Source organism: Somniosus microcephalus, chromosome 19 (assembly GCF_052327205.1).
Source record: "Somniosus microcephalus isolate GS21.2 chromosome 19, FLI_Smic_1.0, whole genome shotgun sequence".
Lineage (NCBI taxonomy): Eukaryota > Metazoa > Chordata > Chondrichthyes > Squaliformes > Somniosidae > Somniosus > Somniosus microcephalus.
In genome coordinates this window covers 53,544,523-53,570,350 of record NC_141005.1, presented here as the reverse complement: position 1 = coordinate 53,570,350, position 25,828 = coordinate 53,544,523, and the positions used below count along the sequence as shown (strand labels likewise).

Genomic DNA, 25,828 nt, shown 5'->3' with positions numbered 1-25,828 from the left:
GTTAAATGTTGAACACTGACAAAACCTAATTGCCACAATATGCTGGCATGTTTAGTACGTTGGTACATAACATTGAGGACATTATGAAAATAGACGGCAAACACTTACACAATTTTTTTGAACGTTAAACTTCAAGAATGATTTGTAGACATGAATAAAACTACCAGTAGTTTAACTGCAGTACACACTGCCACCACCATACTTTCCTGAGCTATTTCACATCACTGTGTGTGTTTGTGGAGGCGACAGTTTTTCTTTCCCATAGTTTTTCACCAACCCTTTCTTAACTTCTGACCTTTCAACAAATAGGGGGAGAAATTCGGTATCGCCTCGTTTGGGGCACAATTATCGGCTGGGCGCAAAGTTTAGCGCCTGCCGCTAATTATCGTCTCCGACTGCAAACTTGGCTTCTATCGCCCTTGGAGGTGATTTGAGTGCTATATCAGGTGCTACACACCTCTCTTAAGGCGCTAACGCCAAGGAGCGAGGCGCTACCTCAGAGCGCTGGCGAAGCTCATTTGATGTCAGTCAGCAATGGAACACAGACACACTGGCGCCGGCCAGTTCTTAAAGGGGAGGGTCGATCTTGCTCTCCATCCACACCTTGCTCATTGTAGCCTTAAATCTCGGCCTGGAGAGACCTGTACATCAATTCTGCTGGAAAGAACAATGGAGAGACGCAGGGAAAGAGCTCAGAATGCAGCCCCCATAGTCTCTTCTAAATCGATGCAAGGAATGTCAAATCAAAATGAACCTGCAAAGTGCTGCTCAGTACCCAAAACTCCTTCACACAGTGTTGAATCTCTCCAGTAGTCTCTCTCTCTCTCTCTCTCTCTCTCAGAATGTGTGGTGCAAAAATGTCACCGACAAAAAAAGGCAGGAAGCGGCTGCCTTTAAATAGTGCTCCCCCAGTCCCTTCACGACTGCAAAATGTTCCCCTCTGGAAAGGCAGGGGGCGCCACTCAATATCCGGTCCAGGGCGCTACTGGGGCATTGCACGCTCGACTGATGTCACGATCTGCGGGCGCAGGAGATCGTGGCGATAGTGTTTAGCGCCTGGTCAATTTCACGAGCGGTGCAAACATTGCCGCGCATGGGTGCTAGTTGTTTTGTGCCTCATTAGCACCCTCTTAGGGCGCTAACAGGAGGCGCTAATCAACCGAAATTTTCCCCCATATTCTTTTATCAAGATATTCCTTCACCTTGTTTTTTTGACTGTTTGATGTCCTCCTGGATCAGACCATTCTGCTTTGTCTTGCTCATATGTGGTAAAAGCGATCATCTTTTTCCAATTGATAAGGCTGTAGCGGGTGCTTCACCTGCCCTTTGTGTATGGACTGACACAGTGGGTTCTCATAAATTTCCATACTTTTGCTCCCATGATTCGGATTGTGAATTTTTCTGGTTCTTCATTGGCTTCTAGCTAATGTGGCAGAGTCGAAGATACTCTGTTATTGTTGCACTTATACTCCATTAAATGGTAGACATTTATCAGTCTTGACAACTTCCAGAACTCCATGAGCTGCAGAGACCTTGGCCATAGGTGGCTCAAGCAGATGCTGCATTCAGAATTTCAACTTCTGCAAGCCTCAGCAGGGGCGCCCTCTAGTGGTCCCTACTTTTTATTGTAGCTATTCTGGTCGCTATCATTCTCGTCACTCCAGGTATTTAAGGGATTTGAGTGATCAGCAAAGAAGGTGAGAGCCAGGAATTTTATTGGAGCCGTAACATTGCCGGAAGTGGGGCAAACTATTTGAAGGGGCTGCTCCTCGGTTTCTGGCTGCACTTCAGTCCCACGCTCCTGATCTTTGGTCACCCGGTGTTAGGGGTGGAGGGGGGGGTGGGGGGTTGATCAGGCAGATCGGGGAAACCTCCTCTTGGGACTGCTCCTGGCCCTGGCCAAAGTGGCCATCAACTGGTCCAGGCAGCGGGCAGTCGAGGGGGTCGTGCAGCCCGACTGCCTGCCTCTCTTCCACGGCCACATTCGCGCCCGGGTGGTCCTGGAGATGGAGCACGCGGTGTCCGCCGGCACGCTCGAGGCCTTCCGCGACTGGTGGGCACCGCAGGGACTGGAGTGCAATCATCACCCCCGACAACCAAATTTTAATTTGAGTTGTTAAGTTTTCTTTAATGGTTTTTTAGTTACAGTTTATTTGTTTATAGTGCGCACCAAAAGAGTACACGCACTTCTGACAGAGGAGCAGGAGCATCTCTGAGGAAATTCCAGTCATATTCCAGTGTGTGAAGGATGTTCTTTTGTATATTACTAGGCCCCACTTCACGGTTCCAGAATCCTAAACTTGTTATTGTTGCGATATAGGTTTTCTTGCTATATTATAGCTATATATTGTGATGACTGTTTAATTATTGGTATTTTTCTTGCTTGTGTGATTTCTTCACATGTTGCAGTTATTGCTAGGCAATTCAAAGGTTCCAAAAATAAAGAAAGCTTTTAATTAAAAAAAAATTCTCAGGCAGCCCTGTGCCATGGAATTGTAGGATCCATGTCCGTGTTGCAATTCCCAACACTGAGTTCCCTATCTTGACTGGGCTCTCGGGAGGCTAGGTGCTTACCCATAGAAGTGGATGGAAATTCCAGGCTGTGTGTACTGGCCGTGCTAGACGTGCTCCTATCTAGTTATCCAGCAAGTTAAACACTTATTCAAAATAATTCTTCGTGAAGCCGTTTGCTGTTTGAAGCCTTTACTTGAACAATTTTTGTGAAACTGTAAACAAAGATAAAGTATGTTTTGTACATAGACTGAGTACTATACATTCGATATTACATAAGATATAACATATTTACAACAGTAGAATAGATTAATTGTATAACTAACTAACATTTGGACTAACTTCTGTAACTATCAAATATTAACCTTTTATAAACATATTATTGTCAAAATACTACTCTGACAATGTTGCTATTATGCTAACAAACAAAGATACTCACAGATATTGCGCTTGGCCTAACATATGAAATCAGATTACATTGGATTGTGAAACCCTCATGGAATCCTCCATTACTGCCAGGTTCTTCCTGGAATTCTACTTCCTGGGATTCTACTTCCTGGGTTAGACAGGAAGAAAGATTACGAAGGTCAAATGACCTCTCACAGGAAGAAAGGAACAAAGGTCAAATGACCTCACACAGGAAGAAAGGAACAAAGGTCAAATGACCTCACACAGGAAGAAAGGAACAAAGGTCAAATGACCTCTGTTTCATACAAACACACTGCTAACACATAACCACCACCAGAGGGTGCTATCTGCACATAAAATAGTCCATCGGTCCAGAACACTGTGTAATCATTGAACATTCTCACACACCACATAGCAGAAGTTGGGTGCAAGCTGTCTGCCCACATTCACAATATACGTCACAGGAGGATCTGAAGTGGGGCATTAAAAAGGTAATAAATATACAAATGGCACTTGAGAGTACATTTTCTGCTCAAGGACACAGATTGAAGATAATTGGCAAAAAAAGCCTGGGGTGGGGGGTAGATGAGGAGACTTATTTTTACTCAACAAGCTGTTATGATCTGGAATGCATTGCCTGAAAGGGTGGTGGAAGCAGATTCAATAAAAACTTTCAAAAGGGAATTGGATATTATACTTAAAAAGGAAAGAGGCGGCGAGTGGGACTAATTGGATAGCTCTTTCAGAGAGCCGGCACAGGCACAATGGGCCGAATGCCCCCCTTTTGTGTGCTTCCAGTGTAGAACGTCTCTCATGAGAAGCATATTTCAGGAATTACCCATTATTCGCCAGAAAATTGTGGACTGCATGCATGAGTTTTCTCCCTGCGGGCAATGCACAATTGGAAAATGTGTCCTTTAGTATGCAGGCTCAGTGAATACGGTGTTAGACTGGTTCCCTGTCCTCACACAAGCACCATAATAACCGCAAGGCAGGTGCCATTCCAAATTATACAATGAGTTGAATTATTGGCGTCGGATGAAGTCACCATCTTCCATGTAAATTTAGACTTCGGTGTCTGTTTATACTTTCCACTGTGTCTTCTGTGGCCGTGCAGGAACCCAGTCTCAACACAAGGGACAAGCACATATCTGGACAGACAGTGGGAGTGAGTCTGAATTTGGCTACTTCACTGTAGCCAATCCTAAACTGAGCAGTGCTTGGATTCCTATTAGAAAGGTGGGATGTCGGTGAGTTTGGTTAGAAACTTGGTAAATCCATTTTCACTTTGCTGTTGATTTAGTACCAGGTTCAACTCTCAGTTCCTACTCAGTGTTTGATCTGCCTGGGTTGGTTTTGAATGAATTGAACTAAATAGCTGAACTGAGGCTAATTCTCTCTTCCCTGGTAAGATAGCTAACGAAATGTGTGATTTGATGACTGCCTTAAAAGAGAGACATTCCTCACTTGTTAAAAAATGCCTTCTGCTCACTTCTTCCCTCTGTAACATATTCCAGTCAAAAGGATCAACACCTCACCTTCACTGCCATGTTACTCTATACATAGCCAATCAGAATGTGAGAGAGTTCAGGGCCAATTTTAATACTGCCCACCCATGGAAACCTGGAAGGTGGACAATTAAAATAGTTGCACAGACTTGCCCCCTCCGATCTCACTGCCTTCCCGCAGTTGCGACTTTAACCTGTTTTGTTGAGCAGGCAAGGGGGACTCCCATTAGACGACAGTAGGGTTCTTCCCTAAATATGCAGATTGGGCTCCGATGACGTCGTCAGGGCCTGACTGCAATTTTAACCCGTGGCCTGAGTGTGGAAGCTGTCGTGGCATCCCCGCCAGGCCAATCTGGTGGCAAGAATATCCAAGGCCAGAAGAGGCCTCGTGTGGACCCATCAGGAAATAAAATCAAGGCTTTTGTCTCTAAGAACATAAGAACATAAGAAATAGGAGCAGGAGTAGGCCATTCGGCCCCTTGAGCCTGCTCCGCCATTCAATAAGATCATGGCTGATCTGATCTTGGCCTCAACTCCACTTCCCTGCCCGCTCCCCATAACCCTTGATTCCCTTATCATTCAAAAATCTGTCGATCTCCACCTTGAATATATTCACTGACTCAGCCTCCACATCTCTCTGGGGTAGAGAATTCACGACTCTCTGAGAGAAGAAATTCCTCTTCATCTCCATTTTAAATGGGAGGCCCCTTATTCTGAAACTATGCCCCCTAGTTCTAGATTCCTCCACGAGGGGAAACATCCTCCCTGCATCTACCCTGTCAAGCCCCCTCGGAATCTTATATGTTTCAATAAGATCACCTCTCATTCTTCTAAACTCCAATGAGTATAGGCCCAACCTGCTCAACCATTCCCCATAAGACAATCCCTTTATCCCAGGAATCAACCTAGTGAACCTTCTCTGAACTGCCTCCAATGCAAGTATATCCTTCCTTAAATAAGGAGACCAAAACTGTACGCGGTACTCCAGGTGTGGTCTCACCAACGCCCTGTACAGTTGCAGCAAGACTTCCCTACTTTTATACTCCATCCCCCTTGCAATAAAGGCCAATATTCCATTTGCCTTCCTAATTACTTGCTGTACCTGCATGCTAACTTTTTGTGTGTCATGTACGAGGACACTCAGATCCCTCTGCACCGCAGCATTCTGTAGTCCTTCTCCATTTAAATAATCATTTGCTTTTTTATTCTTCCTACCAAAGTGGATAACCTCACATTTTCCCACATTATACTCCATCTGCCAAGTTTTTGCCCACTCACTTAACCTCTCTATATCTCTTTGCAGACTCTGTGTCCTCCTCACAACTTGCTTTCCCACCTCTCTTTGTATTGTCAGCAAGTTTGGCAACAGTACACTCGGTCCCTTCATCCAAGTCATTAATATAGATTGTCTCTGACTTACCTAAGGGTAATATTGGATGAAAACCTCATTCTCTGTCACTCCCTCGTACACACATTAAGGCCTATCGAAGGTGACATTCTACAGGAGATAAAAATATGAAACAAAATGCTACATCTTGCATATGAGTTACATTCATGCAAAACAAAGTTAATATTTTTAATTGCATCCTGCTACATTGTCATAAAATTAATGGATTTACAATGCATTTAAAGTTGAAACTAAGCAAAGCTGCTCAGAAAATGCATTACTGTAGGTCAAAAATGGCTTGTCAGAAATTGTAGTATAAAAATCTGCTCCTTGGCAATACCTTTGCACATAATTACTGTACATTTCAGCTTTTCCTTCAGGGAAATGGCAGTGTTTATTAGAACTGGTGGCAGCAGGCTTCACATATACTTGACCGAAAAAACAACTTACTCATATATTATTTTTAATTATCGAAGAGTACAAAATAATTGTTCTTCTGAAATGTAAATATTACACAATAAAACATACTGAAAGAGGCCTGAAAAGAGTGCACACTCACACATGGGCAGGGCCAGAGCAGTGATCAGACACAGAGGCAAATGAGCAGAGCTGGGGTTCAACTCAGTATTTTCAGCTGTAGCGGTTTAAAGAAAACCCTTCCAATGCATTAATATTGTGTTTACCTGTGGGCATTAAGGGCCCAAGCTTCATGGGTTGCGGAGGCCGTAAAGTGGTCATTTCTCCTGCAGGGTAGGGTAGGAATTTGGGGCATCTGCCCCATTTGATCTCCATCATAAATCCAGGAAGGACATTCAAGCACTGGAGTCCATGGAGAGAAGAGCCACAAGGCTGATCCCTAGTGTTCCAGGTCAGTGTTATGACGCAAGACCGGAGAAACTGGAGCTTTTCAGGCATCTGAAAGTTGAGCTTAAGGAGCTTGATAAGATAGGGAAAAGCAAGGAAAGGTTAAATCCGGAAAGTTACTTCAAACTAAATTGTGAAAGTAAGTGAAGGAGACACCGGGTCAAACTTGTAAAAGGTAAATTTAGGACTGGGTCAGGAAGATCTTCTTCACACATGGAATGGACTTCCAGCTAGAGTAGTGGAGGTGAAACACCTGTGATTATTTAGCAAACAATTGGATGGTGCAATGGGAAGATTTTAAGGTCATTCTGAATGGCTGAACTAAGATGGGTCGAATGACCTTCCTAATCAATATCTTGTTATCTTGTGATAAAGAAAGTTCTCACTAGGCAATTGCAAGACCTCAGTAGGAAACAAAATGGCGGCAGCGGTAGGGGGGATTTTAGTATGTATCCGGCCGGGCAGGTTGGGGGGTGCAGCAGATCGAACCCGCCTGACATCACCAGTTTGACCACCAGGGCCTCAGTTACATCTCGCCAGTCAGCTGCCCGCCCAAAACAGCCAATAAAAGAAGCGGTTGGCCGGCTTCGGTCAAGTCAAAATCACGTGACCCGCCCATCGGCAACAAGGTAATTCACAGAGGGGAAAGCCAGTCTGTTTCACAGGTGGAAAGGGAGGGAAGCTTGGGACAGCAGAGGCTTTTCTGACCCCGTTAAGGACAGCTTTTGACTTACCTTAGAGGGCCTCCTCACCTTCCCTGCCAAGTTTTACTAAGTAGGGTGTAGGGTGCCCACAGCGGGCGTCCCACTCAGTAGACCGTTAAAAATGCCATCAGGGTGGTAATGGCATCACATGACCTCACGTGGCATGTACTAATGGGACGTTCACCTGCATTACGCAGGCAGCTCAGCCACCTAAAGGAAGGGCCCAGTTAGCGGCGGATGGGAATCGAGTGCGAGCAGGGCAGTAAGTCTTTGCATGGCTCTTTTAACTGTATACCTGCCCCATTCCTGCCAGGCAGGGTGTGTTAAAACTGCCCCCGTGATATCAGTTAAGTATAGAACACAACACTCCATGCCCCAGAATGCCTATACACTCGACCATGTGAGTTCCACCAGTTACCTTAAAAACTACTCATTTGATAAAAGGTTGTTGAAATTGGTAAAGACATTGGCCCTGAAATTAGGATTGGGGGCTTGCCGCGCGTGCAAGCCCCCGATGTGCACTCACCCTGCGCGCCAACATCTGAAGCCCGGGCCTGCTTGCATTTCCTGTCACTGGCCCGGTTCAGCTGTCGGCGCGCTGTGCTTGCCTGATCCAGCGGCGTAGTTAGTGCGATGTGCCGGCTGGGATCAGGTGAGCACTGTGCAGCCAATCAGGGGAGGGGAAACTCATTCATGAGTTTGACAGTAAGAGCTGTCAAACTCATGAAAAGTATGGGCTGCCAAAACACTACTTTAACTTTAAATAAAATTTTTAAAAAACATCCCACTATTATATTAACTATAAATAAGTTTAAAAAAATGTTTTAAACAATTAATCAATTTTTTGAAAAAAAAATTTTTTTTTAAATAGGGTCTAAAACTAAACTTACCTTACTGTAAATTCTTTAAAAATAACAAACCTATGGAAAAAAAAATTCTACATTGCACTAAAAGCCCAATTACCTGAAAAACTAAATACTTACGTCTGGTTTTTCTACGCGTAAAAACCGGAGGCCTTTACACTCGGGCAACTCTGAAAAAAAAAAGGAATTTCACTGCGCACGCGCTGCCTGTGCAGTCGCACGCGTTCTGCCTCTTAACCCCTTGGGTCAGAGGACAGGAAATGCCGGTTTTCAGCGCATGCGCTGTGCATGCTGAAAACCGGCAATTCCTCCGGGCACATGCGTGAGTACCCCATCCGTACTCACGCGTTGTGCCCGGAATTACTGGGCCATTAGTTGTAACTTCTGTAAGCACGTGAATGTTTTAACACAGCATGTTGGAGCAACATCCCTGTCAGGGTGCTTTGAAGCTACACAGAGTAGAATTTCTAAATTTGCCGATGACACCAAACTTGGGGGTGTGGCAAACAGTGAGGATGATACCAATCGACTGCAACAGGACATAGAAAGGCTAGCAGAATGGGCAGACAAGTGGCAGATGAAATTTAATACAGAGAAGTGTGAGGTGATGCATTTTGGCAGAGGGAACAGGGAGAGGCTTATACACTGAATGGCACAGTTTTAAAGAGTGCGCAGGGACAGAGAGACCTGGGAGTTAATGTGCATAGGTCCCTGAAGGTGGCAGGACATATTGAGAGAGTGGTTAACAAAGCATATGGGATCTTGGACTTCATAAATAGAGGTATTGAGTACAAAAGTAGAGAAGTTATGCTGAACCTTTATAAAGCGCTGGTTAGGCCACAACTGGAGTATTGCGTCCAGTTCTGGTCACCACACTTTAGGAAGGATGTGAAGGCCCTTGAGAGGCTGCAGAGGAGATTTACCAGAATGGTTCCAGGGATGGGGGATCTTAGCTACAAGGACAGGTTGGAGAAGCTGGATTTGTTTTCATTAGAGCAAAGAAGGTTGTGGGGTGATTTGATAGAGGTGTACAAGATTATAACGGGTTTGGATAGGGTAGACGGGGAAAGGCTGTTCCCACAAGTTGATGGTACAAGGACTAGGGGCACAGATTTAAGGTTTTGGGCAAGAGATACAGGGGGGACGTGAGGGAAAACTTTTTTACGCAGCAAGTGGTGGTGACCTGGAATTTGCTGCCAATGGAAGTGATGGAAGCGGAGACACTCAATGTTTTCAAGGGGAGACTGGACATGCGCTTGAGGGGAAGAAACTTGCAGGGCTATGGGGATAGAGTGGGGGAATGGGACTGACTCGATTGCTCTACAGAGAGCCAGCCCGGACTCGATGGGCCGAATGGCCTCTTTCTGTGCCGTTATGACTCTATGGGCTGGATTTTATTCACCGAAACGTGTTGGGGGCAGGACTGCTGCCTTCTGGGTTCTAGTCCCGCCCCCAGCGACGTCCGACGCATGACGCTATTTTCCCCTGATTGGCCTTGTTAAGCCCACCCTGCAGACTTGCTGGACAATTAAGGGAAAGCCGGTGTCAGTTGATGACGCTTCATCTGCCAGTTTTCTTAAAGGCACATGAACCATAAATTTTTGACAGGTGATTTGACAGTGTTTGACAGCATTGAGGTGCTGTCAAACACTGACAATCACTGTACACTGGTGAGCCCTTGAACCCAGGCTCTCCACTGACTCTCTCCTTAGGATGAAACAGATGGCAGCTGCAGGTGAGGGTACAGAAGCGATCTGTCACTTCTCCCAATGAGGTGAGGCCACACAAACACTTCAAAGCTTGTCACCTACAGAAAAATCTAAACACATTAAAAATGACTTTCCTAACATTTCCTTACCTCTGATACTCACCAGTGTCCCATTGCATCCTTCACACCACTTCTGCAGCTGTCATCTGTACACAAACATTACAGTACACCCACAGCATGCCTCACTTACCCTGGCGGGGTTCCCCGATGTCGGGAAGCCCGCAGCAGAAGTCTAAAAATTGGAAAAGGCCTCTTAACTGCCTGTTAACTACCTGTTAACAGGCAGTTAAGTGGCTATAATCCTCTTCCCGCCGCTAGGAGTTGGGTCCCTGCGCAAATCAGGAACCCAACTCCCAGGAAGATTGGTTGGTGGTGGGTTGGGAGCGGGTTTGGGACCCGCTCCCTTTCTTTTCGATTTTCCCAGCAGTCCCGCCTCCAGACCCGCCTCCTCAGGGCTGGTAAAATCCAGCCCATTGACTCTATGACATCCTTTAATTACTTCCTTTACCCCAATTTTCACCTTCCTCCCCTGAAGGCATTAACTTACAGTTCCACAGATGCCAGGTGCCCTCCAGCATCTACCCAAGGGGCCCTTCTTCATCTGTGAGTTGAGATAGTTGAGTGTCAGAAGATTATTCGATAATGGAAGACAAGGGATATCAATCAATTATTTTAATTTTAATTCTGCTTGACTTTTGTTATTTTCTGTTCATGTTACATCAATTTGTATTCTGTAGAGAATTAGAATCTTTGGGTTAGAGTGTCTTATGCTTTTAAACTGCTGGTCGATGACAGATCAGGAGCTCTCTCTTCAGTGACATCTTGAAGGTCAAATTCAGTGTATGTGTGAATTCTATTCCATTCCCAACTAAGTGTAAAGAATAGTAAACTGTACATTTACCAGCTTCTCTGCCATCCATTGTTCCCTGTTTTTTTTGCTTTAAAACTGTTTCTCAGAGATATTCTGGTCATAGGCGTTTTTGGATGGAATGGAATTCATGATGTTACTGAACTGAATTTTGAAGACGGGACTGAGGAGGGGGCTTTACACAATCTATGTGTTCCCAAGCAGTTTGAAAGTTTAAAAGCATAAGACACAGGAGCTCAGAACAGCAGTTACTGCATCTTCCTTCACAGGGTTTGGGGTTATGTGAATCCCATTCAAAATTATCCCACTGAATTTTGAGCTGCAGGTGGGAAGCAATGATCAAGCTTCAACTGACAGCCAACTGTGTGTTGCTAAAGGCAGGTATGTGCGGAGGGTTTATCGTGGCAGGTGCACACAGGGATTATGAGGTTGCTTGCGAGGAGAGATCATTGGAGATCTTAATCAAGGTGGATTTTAGTCCATCCAAATAGTTTACAATCCCTGGAAACCGCATCAGAAAGCAGATAACATCAGTTATACAGCTCTTCAGCTGTCATTTTCCCAGATGCCATAATATCAATGACTACTTTCTGCACTAGTGCTGTACAATAGCTGTAGTTCAGTCCACTGCCACTTGAAAGTTCATGAATGCAGATTCAATTCTGGGAGTACTACTTACGCATGATATGCATATTGTGAAAATGATTTAGTTCCCATGGTTACTATATACTACAAATGCTAAATCTTTATTTTCGTTCATATTCGATCTCTTAAGATTGATTTTTAAAAATCCTACATCATTCTTGCTTCATGGTAATCTGGAATGCCAAAGCCCAGGCCTATTTTTATTATGGAATAAAATAGCAGTCCTTTAGCCCCGTCAGAGAGCAAAAGAGCAATTCTATACAAAGGAACTCAGTATCAGGGAGTGACAATGTTACCGGTCTGCTGGTCGAGTGCTCTGTAGAGGATTATGAATACTGTGGAAACACTGTTTGATGGGCTCAGATGCGTTTTCAAGTTGTGGTCAGTTTGGTTCGTGCAGAGCAGTGATACTTCATGGTGAGTCCTGCTGTTCAGGAGGGGTCCTGGTACCGGGTACTTAAGGGCTCCAACCCATGCTTGTCAGTTAGTTAATGACCAAGCAAACTATCCTCTTTGCAGTAGAAAGTCAACAACAACCACCACCACCACCATTTACAATAGGTGTGAAAATCCACACTGCCATTTGCAGTAATGCTACTGATGGGACAGGACTTCCACCCGCTGCTGACGCCACCGGAATTTGTTGGTCAGCTCACTTAATTATTGAATGGTGGGCCAGGAGTATAACCCCCATGTAACACGGTAGTGAATTGCTGGGAAGGGAGTAGCCAACTTATGGCTGCAGGATTTAAAAGTCTGCAGTAACTTAAGGTGGTGAAGGCACAGCAGGTAAGTGTTATGTTTTCTCCAAATTCCCCTTTTGCCAAATGTTCTCCCGCAGTGAATTCTTGCCAAAGGATTCCTCTGTATTTTCTCAAGACTTCATCATGGTTCCAACTTCACACACTGATGGCTCATATGGAAGGCTTCAGGCAAGTAGTGGCAGAAGGAGGCAAGCCCAGAATGTTGCTGATCCTCCCGGACTAGGTCTGCCAGAGCAGAGACCGTCTGCTGGGCTCTCAGGGAAGGAGGTTACCAAAATTTTTGGGCCAGAAATTCGGGTCCCCACTGGTGAGTACGCGCTGGGTACTCACGTGTAGGCCCAACGAAAGTGCCGGTTTCGTGCATGCACTGCGCATGCGCGGGAAACCGGAACTTCCGTTCCCTTAAAGGAAGGGGTTCACAGGTCGAACGCGTGCGCCGGAGAGGCAGCGCGTACGCCTGGAACTTCCATTTTTTTTGCAGGTTTCTCCGGGAGGGTAAGTCTCCAGGAGCTACGCTTGTAAAAAGCAGTCGCAAGGCTTGCTTTTAACAAGGTAAGTGGTGAATTAAGTTAAATTAAAACATTTTTTCCACAGGTTTATTATTTTTAAATGCTTTAAAGAAAGGTAAGTTTATTTTTAGCCCCGTTAGAAACTGTAGTTAATTTTTTCAAAAATGTAAATTATTGTTTAAAATAGTTATTTTATGTCATTTATAGTTATTTTAAAAATGTGATTTTTAAAAAAAAATTATTTGAAGTTTGAGTGATGTTTTGGGGCTGAATTGTATTCATAGATTTGACAGCTCTTCCTGTCAAATCTATGAATACAGATTCCCTGCTACCATTGGCTCTCCATGGCCCACTTGATCCCAGGGGACGCTTCGAACTAACTGCGCCCCTGGGATACGCAAGCTCTGCGCGCCGGCAATTGGAGGAGGCCCAGGATCGGAATCCCACGCGGGCCCACAGCACAATGGCCGGCGCGCTAGGTAAGTGCAGGTTGGAGGCTTGAACCCGCTGGAAGCCTCCGACCCGAATTTCTGGGCCAGTCTGTTGTGCTGTGTGGGGGAGGTGGCAGTGACACCGAGTCCATCTCTCTTACCACCAGGATAGCAGAACAGTGCTGCAAAATACTTAGGGGGAAAAATTGGGTTGCTTTACGCCTCCTGTTAGTGCCCCCGGGAGGTTAGCGGCGGCGGTAGCCGGCAGCACCCCATGGCGCTGCTCCTCTGGCAATGACATCATCGCCGTGCGCAGCGCCCCGCCCGTGCCCCGGCCGCAAACTTCAGTTGCGACCCCTAACCTATCGCCGGACGATATGTCCGACAGGATCAGGGGGCGTTTTTGCATCCGCGCTGGCATTACTTAAGGGGCAGGTGTCGGGCAGCCATTTTTTTGGCATAGCGCCACGATATTCACTTGCAGCGCCCCGAGAAGGATGGGGAGCGCTTCCAGTAGCGCCCCACCTCCTGCTTGGGGCGCTACCACTGAATTTATGGCGCTGGGGCGCTAACTTTTTCAGGGCACTAAAAGTAGCGCCCCGGCGAAGTTCGCGCACCAAAGGGGGCGCCACCGAATTTTTCCCCCTTAATGACCAGATGAGGGCAGCCAAGGTAAGGGAACGGCCACCTCCACCTCTTCACTTGCGCATCATGGACTCATAAGGATCAGTGGGACCTATATTATTATATGTATATATGTGAGAATAATAGCATGTTGGCCTCATGAAGCTGCTGCACTCTCGCTTTCTCCCTTCTGTTCACTTCCTGCTTCTCCATCAAGATTGCAAAAGAGGGAATCCCCATAGGAAAACCCATGCTGCTAAGTATTATCTATTCCTGTGCTTGGGGGAAGTCAAGCATGTGCGAGTGACCAAAGATCCCCTCACTCCAATAGTTAGAAGTACAACTCAGTAGCCTCCACACCCCCTCCCACACATCCCCCCCCCCAAAAAAAAATTAATTAATTCTGAAATATGCAGGCAGATTTGAGAAACAGATAATTTTTTTCCAAGCAATGAGCACTTTTAAATGGATCACTTCTGCTGAATGAGTCAGTTCATGAGAAGGATACACCTCATTTATCTGCATGTAAGTTACATTCATGGAAATGACATCTAATGGAGGCATAATTGCTGGGAATTCGGATGTGTTATGTCATGCATGTAATTTGCATGCACACACTGGTGAAGGGGCAAATGCAAAAGATGGCCCCTACCACCCAGAACATTTTTGGGCGACAGGAAGAAAAATGGGCACCATATTGGTGGAAACGGGTCCCAGCCACAAATCCAACCCTCTCAATTTTGCCACCTTGGCACTATGCTCCTATCTCACCAAAATCAGCATGTATTTTGTGCCCCATAGTGCCTTTAAGGTACGGAAATGTCCCAAGGCACTTCACAAATAGATATAAGGAAACGGATGTTGAGCCAGGAAAGAAGAAAACAGGGGAGGCAATTCAAAATTTACTCACAGAGATGAGTTTTGAGAAGAATTTTAAAGGTGGAGAGATTTAGGGATGGAGTTACAGAGAGTAGGACCCAGGTGGCTGAAGGCTCTGTCATCAATGATGGGGTGAGGAAGGGGTTCCACAAATGGCCATAGTCAAAGTGATGGAGTGTGCAGGAGAGGATATAAGACTAGATGAGATTGCAAAGATAAGGTGGGGTAAGGTCATGGAGCGATTTATAGACAACAATGAAGTTTTAAGTTGAATGTAAGTTGAAGATCTCTTTGGGGTTGAATTGCCTCCAAGAGTGTATGTCTAGTGGTGGGAGATTAAAGCCAAGTCAGTCCTTTGTGACAGAGTTGGTAATCTCATATCTAAGCCTGGCAGGTTCAGATACTCCAGGGCACTGCAAACCAGTCAGTCTTGCAGGATAGACTGATCATTTGGGACTGGGATTCTTCCCACTCACTTCCAGGTAACTTTGCAATTCAACACCCTAATGGGTTAGCTGGTTGTAGCCATACAATTGGTAGTAATCTTACCATTGCTGCATAGTTTCAGCATCAGCCTTGGCTCAATGGTAACACTCTCGCCTCAGAGTCAGAGAGTCATGGGTTCAAGTCATACTCCAGAAGCTTGGGCACATAATCTTGGCTGACACTTCAGTGAAGTACTGAGGGGGAGCTATCCTTTGGGTGGAAGTAAAAGATCCCATGTTACTATTCAAAGAAGAGCAGGTGAGTTTTCCCGGTGTCCTAGCCAACATTTATCCCTGAACCAACACCCAAAACAGATTATCTGGTCATTTCTTTTGTTGCTGTTTGTGGGAGCTTGTTGTGTGCAAATTGGCTGCTGCATTTCCTATATTACAACAATGACTACACTTCAAAAAGTAGTTCAGTGGCTGTAAAGCGCTTTGCGGCATCCTGAGGTCATGAAAGGCACTATATAAATGCAAGTTCTTTCTTTCTTCTTTCTTCCTTTCTTTAGTTGATTAAACCAGCAGTGCCCCTATTCACATTTAAGATCTCTAGGCCTTGGCTCTTGTCAAACTGCACCTCTGTTCTCAGGACTTAGGTAAACAGGGAGAGAATGTACACTCCAAATCAGGCAAAAGGGAACTCTACGTGTTTGGATTACTCAGTAGTTTGGCTTGGAGATGCTAAAGCATGATGATGGTTTCCATATATGTCCAATACTTGGCTGACCAAAAACATGAACACGGTATCAGTTACTTTTGGAGATTCATGGCTAAGTCTATGCATGGGTGAATAATAATTGTCACCTTGGGCCATAAAAGGTCACAAGACAGGTGGGATATGTTTCCAAGAGGCACATTAATTCTTTGTCTATATTTTCTTATCCCAGCGCAGATACTCGTGACCACTGAAAGATGCTGGAAAGAGAAACAGCACGAAAAACCTTTTGATTAAAACATTAAAAATCTGCCAGGAACAACAACAACAACTTATATTTATATAGCACCTATAATGTAGTAAAACGCCCCAAGGCACTTCACAGGAGTATTAGAAGACAAAAAAAGTTTCACACCGAGCCACATAAGGGGTAATTAGGGCAGATGACCAAACATAGAAACATAGAAACATAGAAGATAGGAGCAGGAGTAGGCCATTCGGCCCTTTGAGCCTGCTCCGCCATTCAATGTGATCATGGCTGATCATCCAAATTCAGTACCCTGTCCCTGCCTTTTCCCCATATCCCTTGATCAATTTAGCCTCAAGAAATATATCCAACTCTTTCTTGAATATATTTAATGAACTAGCCTCCACCGCCCTCTGTGGCAGAGAATTCCACAGGTTCATCACTCTCTGGGTGAAGAAATTCCTCCTCATTTCAGTCCTAAATGGCTTACCCTTTATCCTTAGACTATGACCCCTGGTTCTGGACTCCCCGGCCATCAGAAACATCCTTCCTGCATCTAGTCTGTCCAGACCTGACAGAATTTTATAGGTTTCGATGAGATCCCCTCTCAATCTTCTAAACTCCAGTGAGTATAAGCCCAATCGACACAATCTCTCCTCATACGTCATTCCTGCCATCCCAGGTATCAGCCTGGTGAATCTTCGCTGCACTCCCTCCATGGCAAGAACGTCCTTCCTCAGGTAAGGTGACCAAAACTGCACACAATACTCAAGGTGCGGTCTCACCAAGGCCCTGTACAACTGTAGCAAGACATCCTTGTTCCTGTACTCGAACCCTCTTGCTACGAAGGCCAACATACCATTTGCCTTCTTAACCGCCTGCTGCACCTGCATGCTTACCTTCAGCGACTGGTGCACAAGGACACCCAGGTCTCTTTGCACTTCCCCTTCTCCCAATCTATTGCCATTCAAATAATAATCTGCCTTCCTGTTTTTGCCACCAAAGTGGATAACCTCACATTTATCCACATTATAGTGCATTTGCCATGTTTCTGCCCAATCACCCAACCTGTCCAAATCGTACTGGAGTTTCCCGACATCCTCCTCGCAGCTTACCCTCCCGCCCAGCTTTGTGTCATCTGCAAAGCTTGGTCAAAGAGGTAGGTTTTAAGAAGCAGCTTAAAGGAGGAAAGAGAGGTAGAGAGGCGGAGAGGTTTAGGCAGGGAATTCCAGACCTTAGGGCCTAGGCAACAGAAGGCATGGCCACCAATGGTTGAGCGATTATAATCAGGGATGCTCAAGGTGGCAGAATTAGAGAAACGCAGATATCTCGGAGGGTTGTGGGTTTGGAGGAAATTACAGAGATAGGGAGGGGCGAGGCCATGGAGGGATTTGAAAACAAGGATGAGAATTTTGAAATCGAGGCGTTGCTTAACTGGGAGCCAATGTAGGAAAGCAAGCATGGGGTGATGGGCGAACGGGACTTGGTGCGAGTTAGGACACGGGAAGCCGAGTTTTGGATGACCTTAAATTTACGTAGGGTGGAATGGGGGAGGCCAGCCAGGAGTGCGTTGGAATAGTCAAGTCTAGAGGTAACAAAGGCATGGATGAGGGTTTCAGCAGCAGATGAGCTGAGGCAAGGGCGGAGATGGGCAATGTTAGGGAAGTGGAAATAGGCAGTCTTAGTTATGCCACAGAACCTTTCAAAAAGTATTGAAAAGGGAAGGGGCAGATTGAACAGAATAATCTAATGCAAGCTTCATTTTAAAAAGAAATGACAAATTGGGAAAAAGAAGGTTTAGGTGCATGATCCATGTGTGACCAGAATTCATGTTTTCATGAAAAGCTACATTTTGACTTAAATCTTATTCAATCTTTGGTTTGACACTCACCCTGGCACTCACTTTTGATGTTTAGATGCACCTAAGTAAATTAGAAATATCCGAAACAGGCTTTCCTCAAAACCTTCAGTATGAAATGAGATCTCAGACTTGGGAACATGACACTGTGTTAAGTCACCAGTCATCTAAGCTGTTAGCTCAGTAGCCTTGACTATTGCCAATTTTTAAATTAACTTCTTTGAACCAAGAGGTGTTCTGTGTTGCAGTGTGTGTTCCTGTGCTAACATATTCAAACTGAGTTCTGTTCTCAAGGGCGTAAAGTAAGTTTTATTTTTGCATCCCGTTCTGTAGTTCTATATTAAGACATACGTTTTTAAACTAAAAGTTTTCTTGAAAGCAAAACTCATTTAGTTTAAGATAAACAGCTTTCAAGATAAACAACTTTCAAGACTATCAAAGTAGAATGTTTTACATTTAAATGCTTAATAAAATATACCTAGGACATTCATCTGTCGTGTGTGCAAGATCAATACTGATGCAACAAAGGCAGCATTTTATAAATGGGTTTTAAAGCTTTATTTGTATTGGGAAGATTTCTCCTTTTCAGGGAGAGAGATGCATTGAAGTCAGGTAGCGAGAAAGTCCTATAAAATCTCAGAGGAGGTAAAGATTTCCTATCAGAAGAGACAACTTATGAGAGAAAAATTGGTTGATATATTCACAGGAGTATATTGATATAATCAGGCTATCCATCTTCTACCTAAGAATAAACTCAGTAGATGGGTGCCCATCAATGGTTGTCTAATGGCAATGAATCTGAGGGATGTTTCGGCAATCCTGGCCAAGTAAAACCACCAGGATCAAGTGATGAACTGGCATCATCGGATATGGCAAGGCCAGCCCATGAACCTCATTTAAACACGCTCCTTGGACAGCTTGAGCTTTGCAGAAGATGAAGGGGACTACACAGAATATCAGAGCATTCAGTCCTTAAAGGGCAGCCATCAATGACCCTCTGTATTTTGTGAAATGCACCAGTGCGATAGCATTGAGATGTCATGTCGTGCTTAGCAATGGAAAAAGGAGATGTAAGTGTTGGCTATGCTGACTGACGCGCCAGTCACCTGCTTGATGCAGGTGTGTGCAGCACATTACCTGATATTGCAATGGGAGACAGGATTGAGCCACGGATATAATTGAGGAGTGGCGACTGTGCGGACTGCTGGCGGTGTTACCTTATCTTGTACGTTGACTGCAGGTGTCCTTGCTGCAGATACTAAAGCTCTGCACTGCTGACCTGGAGCAAGCTGAGACAGTTGTCCTTGGTCTTAAGCAGGTTAATTATGCCAAGATCTGCTGATAGGGTCAGGGGCCAGTATATCTCAACAGCAACAACTTGCATTTATATAGCATCTTTAACATAGTAAAACGTCCCAAGGCGCTTCACAGGAGTGTAATCAGACAAGCGTCATTTGACACCGAGCCACATAAGGAGACATTAGGACAGGTGATCAAAAGCTTGGTCATAGAGGTAGGTCTGAAGGAGTGTCTTAAAGGAGGAGAGAGAAGTAGAAAGGCAGGGAGGATTAGGGAGGGAATTCCAGAGCTTAGGGCCTAGGCAGCTGAAGGCACGGCCACCAATGGAGGGGCGAAGGAAATTGGGGATGCTCCAGAGGCCAGAATTGGGGCAATCCAGAGTTCTTGGAGGGTTGTAGGGCTGGAGGAATTTGCAGAGATCGGGAGGGGCGAGACCATGGAGGGATTGGAACAGAAATCCTTCATATGCCTCCATTCATCTTGTACAACCTCAACCATGACATACTGTATTTCAGACACTTTAAAAATGAACTTAAGGATGAAAAAAACCCTATAATTGCAGAAATATAAATATTAATATAAAATTCAAAAATATGGAAAAAATTAAAAATATTCTAAAAAAGTACAATAAAAATGTTTTAAAGGCTATTTAAAATAACTTTTGCCTATGGAGCTTCCCTTGCTCCCATTCCAAACTGTCACACACATGTGTTCTTCCAGACCCCAAAAGGAAAGTTACGGCCTCCCCTTACCCCTCGACTGTATTGGGATCATACAATGGCAACATGTTCCCGTAAAGGTCAAGGGTGGTTCCAAAAACCACAGGGAACCTTGGATGTCAGGGGATATACGAGAATGGATTAGGAAAAAAAGGAGGGCTTTTGGTAGATACAAAAGGCTAAAGACGGAGGAAGCCCCAGAGGAGTACAAAAAGTGCAGGGGGATACTTAAAAAAGAAATTAGGAGATCAAGGAGGGGCCATGAAATAACACTGGCAAGCAAAATAAAGGAAAATCCGAAGATGTTTTATAAGTATATTAAGGGTAAGAGGATAACTAGGGAAAAAATAGGGCCCATTAGGGACAAAAGTGGCAATCTGTGTGTGGAGCCGGAAGATGTAGGAGGGGTTCTAAATGAATTTTTTGCATCTGTTTTCACTATGGAGAAGGACGATGTAGACATAGAAATAGGGCGGGGGGACTGTGATATGCTCGAACATATTAACATCGAGAGGGAGGAGGTATTGGCGGTTTTAGCTGGCCTAAAAATGGATAAATCCCCAGGCCCGGATGAAATGTATCCCAGGCTGCTGTGTGAGGCAAAGGAGGAGATTGCGGGGGCTCTAACACATATATTCAGGACCTCTCTGGCCACAGGGGATGTGCCAGAGGACTGGAGAACCGCTAATGTAGTACCATTATTCAAGAAGGGTAGTAGGGAAAAACCGGGGAACTACAGGCCAGTGAGCCTAACATCAGTGGTAGGAAAACTATTGGAAAAAATCCTGAGGGACAAAATTTGTCTCCACTTGGAGAGGCAAGGATTAATCAGGGATAGTCAACATGGCTTTGTCAAGGGAAGATCATGTCTGACTAATTTGATTGAATTTTTTGAGGGGGTGACTAGGTGTGTGGATGAGGGTAACGCAGTGGATGTGGTATACATGGATTTCAGTAAGGCCTTCGATAAAGTCCCGCACAGGAGACTGGTCAAGAAGGTAAGAGCCCATGGAATCCAGGGTGCCTTGGCACATTGGATACAAAACTGGCTTAGTGGCAGAAGGCAGAGGGTGATGGTCGAAGGTTGTTTTTGTGACTGGAAGCCTGTGGCCAGTGGGGTACCACAGGGATCGGTGCTGGGTCCCTTGCTGTTTGTGGTCTACATTAATGACTTGGATATGAATGTAAAGGGTATGATCAGTAAGTTCGCGGATGATACAAAAATTGGTAGGGTGGTAAATAGCGAGGAGGGTAGCCTCAGTCTGCAGGACGATATAGATGGGTTGGTCAGATGGGCGGAACAGTGGCAAATGGAATTTAACCCGGAAAAGTGCGAGGTGATGCACTTTGGGGGGACTAACAAGGCAAAGGAATACACAATGAATGGAAAGACCCTAGGCAAGACGGAGGGTCAGAGGGATCTGGGTGTGCAAGTACACAGATCCCTGAAGGCGGCGGAACAGGTGGATAAGGTGGTAAAAAAGGCATATGGGATACTTGCCTTCATTAGCCGAGGCATTGAATATAAGAGCAAGGAGGTTATGATGGAGCTGTATAAAACACTGGTTAGGCCACAGCTGGAATACTGTGTGCAGTTCTGGTCGCCACACTACAGGAAGGATGTGATCGCGTTAGAGAGGGTGCAGAGGAGGTTCACCAGGATGTTACCAGGGCTGGAGCGCTTCAGCTATGAAGAGAGACTGGGCAGATTGGGTTTGTTTTCCTTGGAGCAGAGGAGGCTGAGGGGGGACATGATTGAGGTGTACAAAATTATGAGGGGCATAGATAGGATGGATGCTGAGGAGCTTTTTCCCTTAGTAGAGGGGTCAATAACTAGGGGGCATAGATTCAAGGTAAAGGGCGGGAGGTTTAGAGGGGATTTGAGAAAGAACTTTTTCACCCAGAGGGTGGTTGGAGTCTGGAACTCACTGCCTGAAAGGGTTGTGGAGGCAGAAACCCTCACAACATTTAAGAAGCATTTGGATGTGCACTTGAAATGCCATAGCATACAAGGCTACGGACCAAATGCTGGAATATGGGATTAGATTAGACAGGGCTTGATGGCCGGCGCGGACACGATGGGCCGAAGGGCCTCTATCCGTGCTGTATTACTCTATGACTCTATGACTCTATGACTGCCCTCCTTCCTTTCCACAGGGCCCTCCTGAAACACCTGCCCCACCACTCACCTGCAGGGCAATGGACGGCCAAGGGTGCAGACAGCCACTCTGTGTCCTCTTCCTACCCGTGGACCAGTGGCATTTAAATGAGGCCCGGTGTTTAAAATACCGCAGGCTTGAAACTTAGGCCAGCGAGTGCATTTTACTCTCAGCCTGCCCCCTGCCCGCTCCAGGTTAAATTCAGCCCCATTGTCTGACCTACTTACTATGCTATAATTATAGACCAAAATGCTCCAGCGGTTACTTTATTTGGATACATCTCCATGCATACATGTTAATCTGTCTGCATTTCTTTCTTATTTTTCTCTTTTATTTCTGTCTAAATAAAATGGACACAAATGGCTGCAGAATAAACTCAGCATTCGCTGTTAACAGTAATCTTACTCAATACGGCTCAATTAGCCATCCTGGCTTAAAGGTCAAGGAAAGTGTCTGTATGGCAGAGTAAGCAATCAATTAAATTAAATCACAATCACTACTTATACTTCTACCCTAGTGCATTATAAAGGAAGCACTACTTCTAGTGGATAAGGTGGAATATTTTACTCCATTTGATAAATATTGCTGAATTAATCCACTACAAACAAATTCAGCAGTATTACGGTAGAGTATATACTGAAGAATTGGGCATCAAACTACAATACTGTAATCTTACCATCCAGGTACTTGTCACATGATACTATCTCACTTTATTTACTTTCATTACAATGTTTGAATGACCTGATTGGTTTTCAACACAGTGCAGTACCTCCAAATATCCTTCATGAATTGAAAGTCACCCATGCACACTCCCTGCAGTAAAAGCACAATCAGTTACATTGGAAAATCCATTGCATCAGTATTTTGCACAAACCTATCAAAAGGAAGACAGCAATGTACTGCATGGTGGTGCACTGCATTGGAACTTCAACGTGGAAGACTATAGAGTGGTATAGTGTCAGCTGTGGCTCAGTGGGTAGCACTCTCTAGGTGGGAGGGGCTAGGAGTGAGCAGGTGTTACTGGTTGCCTGATTACTGCAGGGAGTTGGAGTGAGCTTGTAAAAAGTTGGTGGTGGGTTTTTGGTTTTTTGTTTCAGGTTTTAGGGCCTTTTTGGCCCATAAACAGCAGTCAGATAGTTGCTGAGGGGTCTGGAGAGCTGGGTCCCTCAGAGGTCAGGGGAGAAACTGTGGTTGGAAGGGAGAGAAAAAGGCCCAAAGATTTGGGCCAGGATCCTAGGAGGTTTGGAAAAGAAAACACGATGGTGGTTCAGTGCGAGGATAAGGAGATACGAGCTTGGGGTATTATCCAAGCGGTACATGAGGACTGTAGCGAGGGAAGCTGCTTTTCCTGCCAACCAAAGCCGAATGTTGGGTTCGAGGTGACGGTCAGTGGCTGAGAGGAGGTGGAAAGACTTTTACTCAGTTTGAAGATTGGTGATAAGTTCTTACATAGAAGATAGGGGCAGGAGTAGGCCATTCGTCCCTTTGAGCCTGCTCTGCCATTCAATGAGATCATGGCTGATCATCCAAATTCAGTACCCTGTCCCTGCCTTCTCCCCATATCCCTTGATCCCTTTAGCCTTAAAAAATATATCCAACTCTTTCTTGAATATATTTAATGAACTGGCCTCCACCGCCCTCTGTGGCAGAGAATTCCACAGGTTCACCACTCACTGGGTGAAGAAATTCCTCCTCATTTCAGTCCTAAATGTCCTACCCCTTATCCTTAGACTATGATCCCTGGTTCTGGACTCCCCGACCATCGGGAACATCCTTCCAGCATCTAGTCTGTCCAGGCCTGACAGAATTTTATAGGTTTCGATGAGATCCCCTCTCAATCTTCTAAACTCCAGTGAGTATAAGCCCAATCGACACAATCTCTCCTCATACGTCATTCCTGCCATCCCAGGTATCAGCCTGGTGAATCTTCGCTACACTCCTTCCATGGCAAGAACGTCCTTCCTCAGATAAGGCGACCAAAACTGCACACAATACTCAAGGTGCGGTCTTACCAAGGCCCTGTACAACTGTAGCAAGACATCCTTGTTCCTGTACTCGAACCCTCTTGCTACGAAAGCCAACATACTATTTGCCTTCTTAACCGCCTGCTGCACCTGCATGCTTACCTTCAGCGACTGGTGTACAAGAACACCCAGGTCTCTTTGCACTTCCCCTTCTCCCAATCTATTGCCATTCAAATAATAATCTGCCTTCCTGTTTTTGCCACCAAAGTGAATAACCTCACATTTATCCACATTATAGTGCATTTGCCATGTTTCTGCCCAATCACCTAACCTGTCCAAATCGTACTGGTGTTTCATGATATCCTCCTCACAGCATACCCTCCCACCCAGCTTTGTGTTGTCTGCAAATTTGGAGATATTACATCCAATTCCCTCGTCCAGATCATTAATATATATTGTGAACAGCTGGGGTCCTAGGACCAATCCTTGCGGTACCCCACTAGTCACTGCCTGCCACTCAGAAAACGACCCGTTTATTCCAATGCTTTGCTTTCTGTCCGCCAACCAGTTCTCTATCCAAGTCAATACCTTGCCCCCAATCCCATGTGCCTTAATTTTGCACGCTAATCTCTTATGCGGGACCTTATCGAAAGCCTTCTGAAAGTCCAAATACACCACATCCACTGGTTCTCCCTTATCTATTTTACCAGTTACATCCTCAAAAAATTCCAGTAGATTAGTCAAGCATGATTTACCTTTTGTAAATCCATGTTGACTTTGTCCGATCCTGTCACTGCTTTCCAAGTGCTCTGCTATTACATCTTTTATAAAGGACTTTAGCATTTTCCCCACTACCGATGTCAGGCTTACCGGTCTATAATTCCCCGCTTTTTCTCTGCCACCTTTTTTGAATAGTGGGGTAACATTAGCTACCCTCCAATCCATGGGTACTGTTCCAGAGTCTATTGAGTTCTGGAAGATGACCAGCAATGCATCTACTATTTCTAGGGCCACTTCCTTAAGTACCCTGGGATGTAGATTATCAGGCCCTGGGGATTTATCGGCCTTCAGTCCCATCAATTTTCCTAACACCATTTCCCTACAAATACTGATTTCTTTCAGTTCCACCCTTTCATCAGACCCTATGTTCCCCGGTATTTCTGGGAGGTTATTTGTGTCCTCCTTTGTGAAGACAGAACCAAAATATGTACTTAGTTGGTCTGCCATTTCTTTGTTCCCCATTATATTTCTTTGTTCCCCATTGTATCTCTGCTATATTCGGAAGAGGTGGTGGTCTCATTCTTAAACTTGTCAGTTTATATTGAGGACGGTGTGCTAATCAAAAAGTTGGAGTCGTGGGACATTAAAATTTGCTCGGCAATAAAGAGGAGATACTATCCAGGAACATGGGTAGCAGATGGAACCCGTTTCATAAAGGTGCGGTTCCCAGAGCGGGTGAAGTCATTACCGCACAGCATGAAATTCGAGACAATGGAAGGAGTGCAATACTTCCAAGTACTGCATGATAACCAAGTGAAGGTTTGTTATTATTGTCTTGGACACGACCATCTTGTAAGAAACTGTCCGGACTTGTACTGTTATAACTGCAGCAAGTCTGGACACATCGCTCGGAGCTGCAAGGCGGAGAGCTGTGGGATGTGTCACAAAGGCCCCACCCACTGTGACTGTGAGGCAGAAGGAAGCTC

The 25,828-nt window shown here is 45.1% G+C and overlaps 1 protein-coding gene across 1 annotated transcript in view; it reads left to right on the top strand.

The window, feature by feature from the left end:
* Nucleotides 1-19,323, top strand: part of LOC147104441 (uncharacterized) — a 159,725-nt gene extending 140,402 nt beyond the window's left edge. The window contains exon 5 of the mRNA XM_085962183.1: nucleotides 19,222-19,323. Within this exon, the coding sequence (XP_085818309.1) occupies nucleotides 19,222-19,323 (102 nt within the window). The remainder of the gene's footprint in view (nucleotides 1-19,221) is intronic.
* The last annotated feature ends 6,505 nt before the right edge of the window (nucleotides 19,324-25,828 follow it).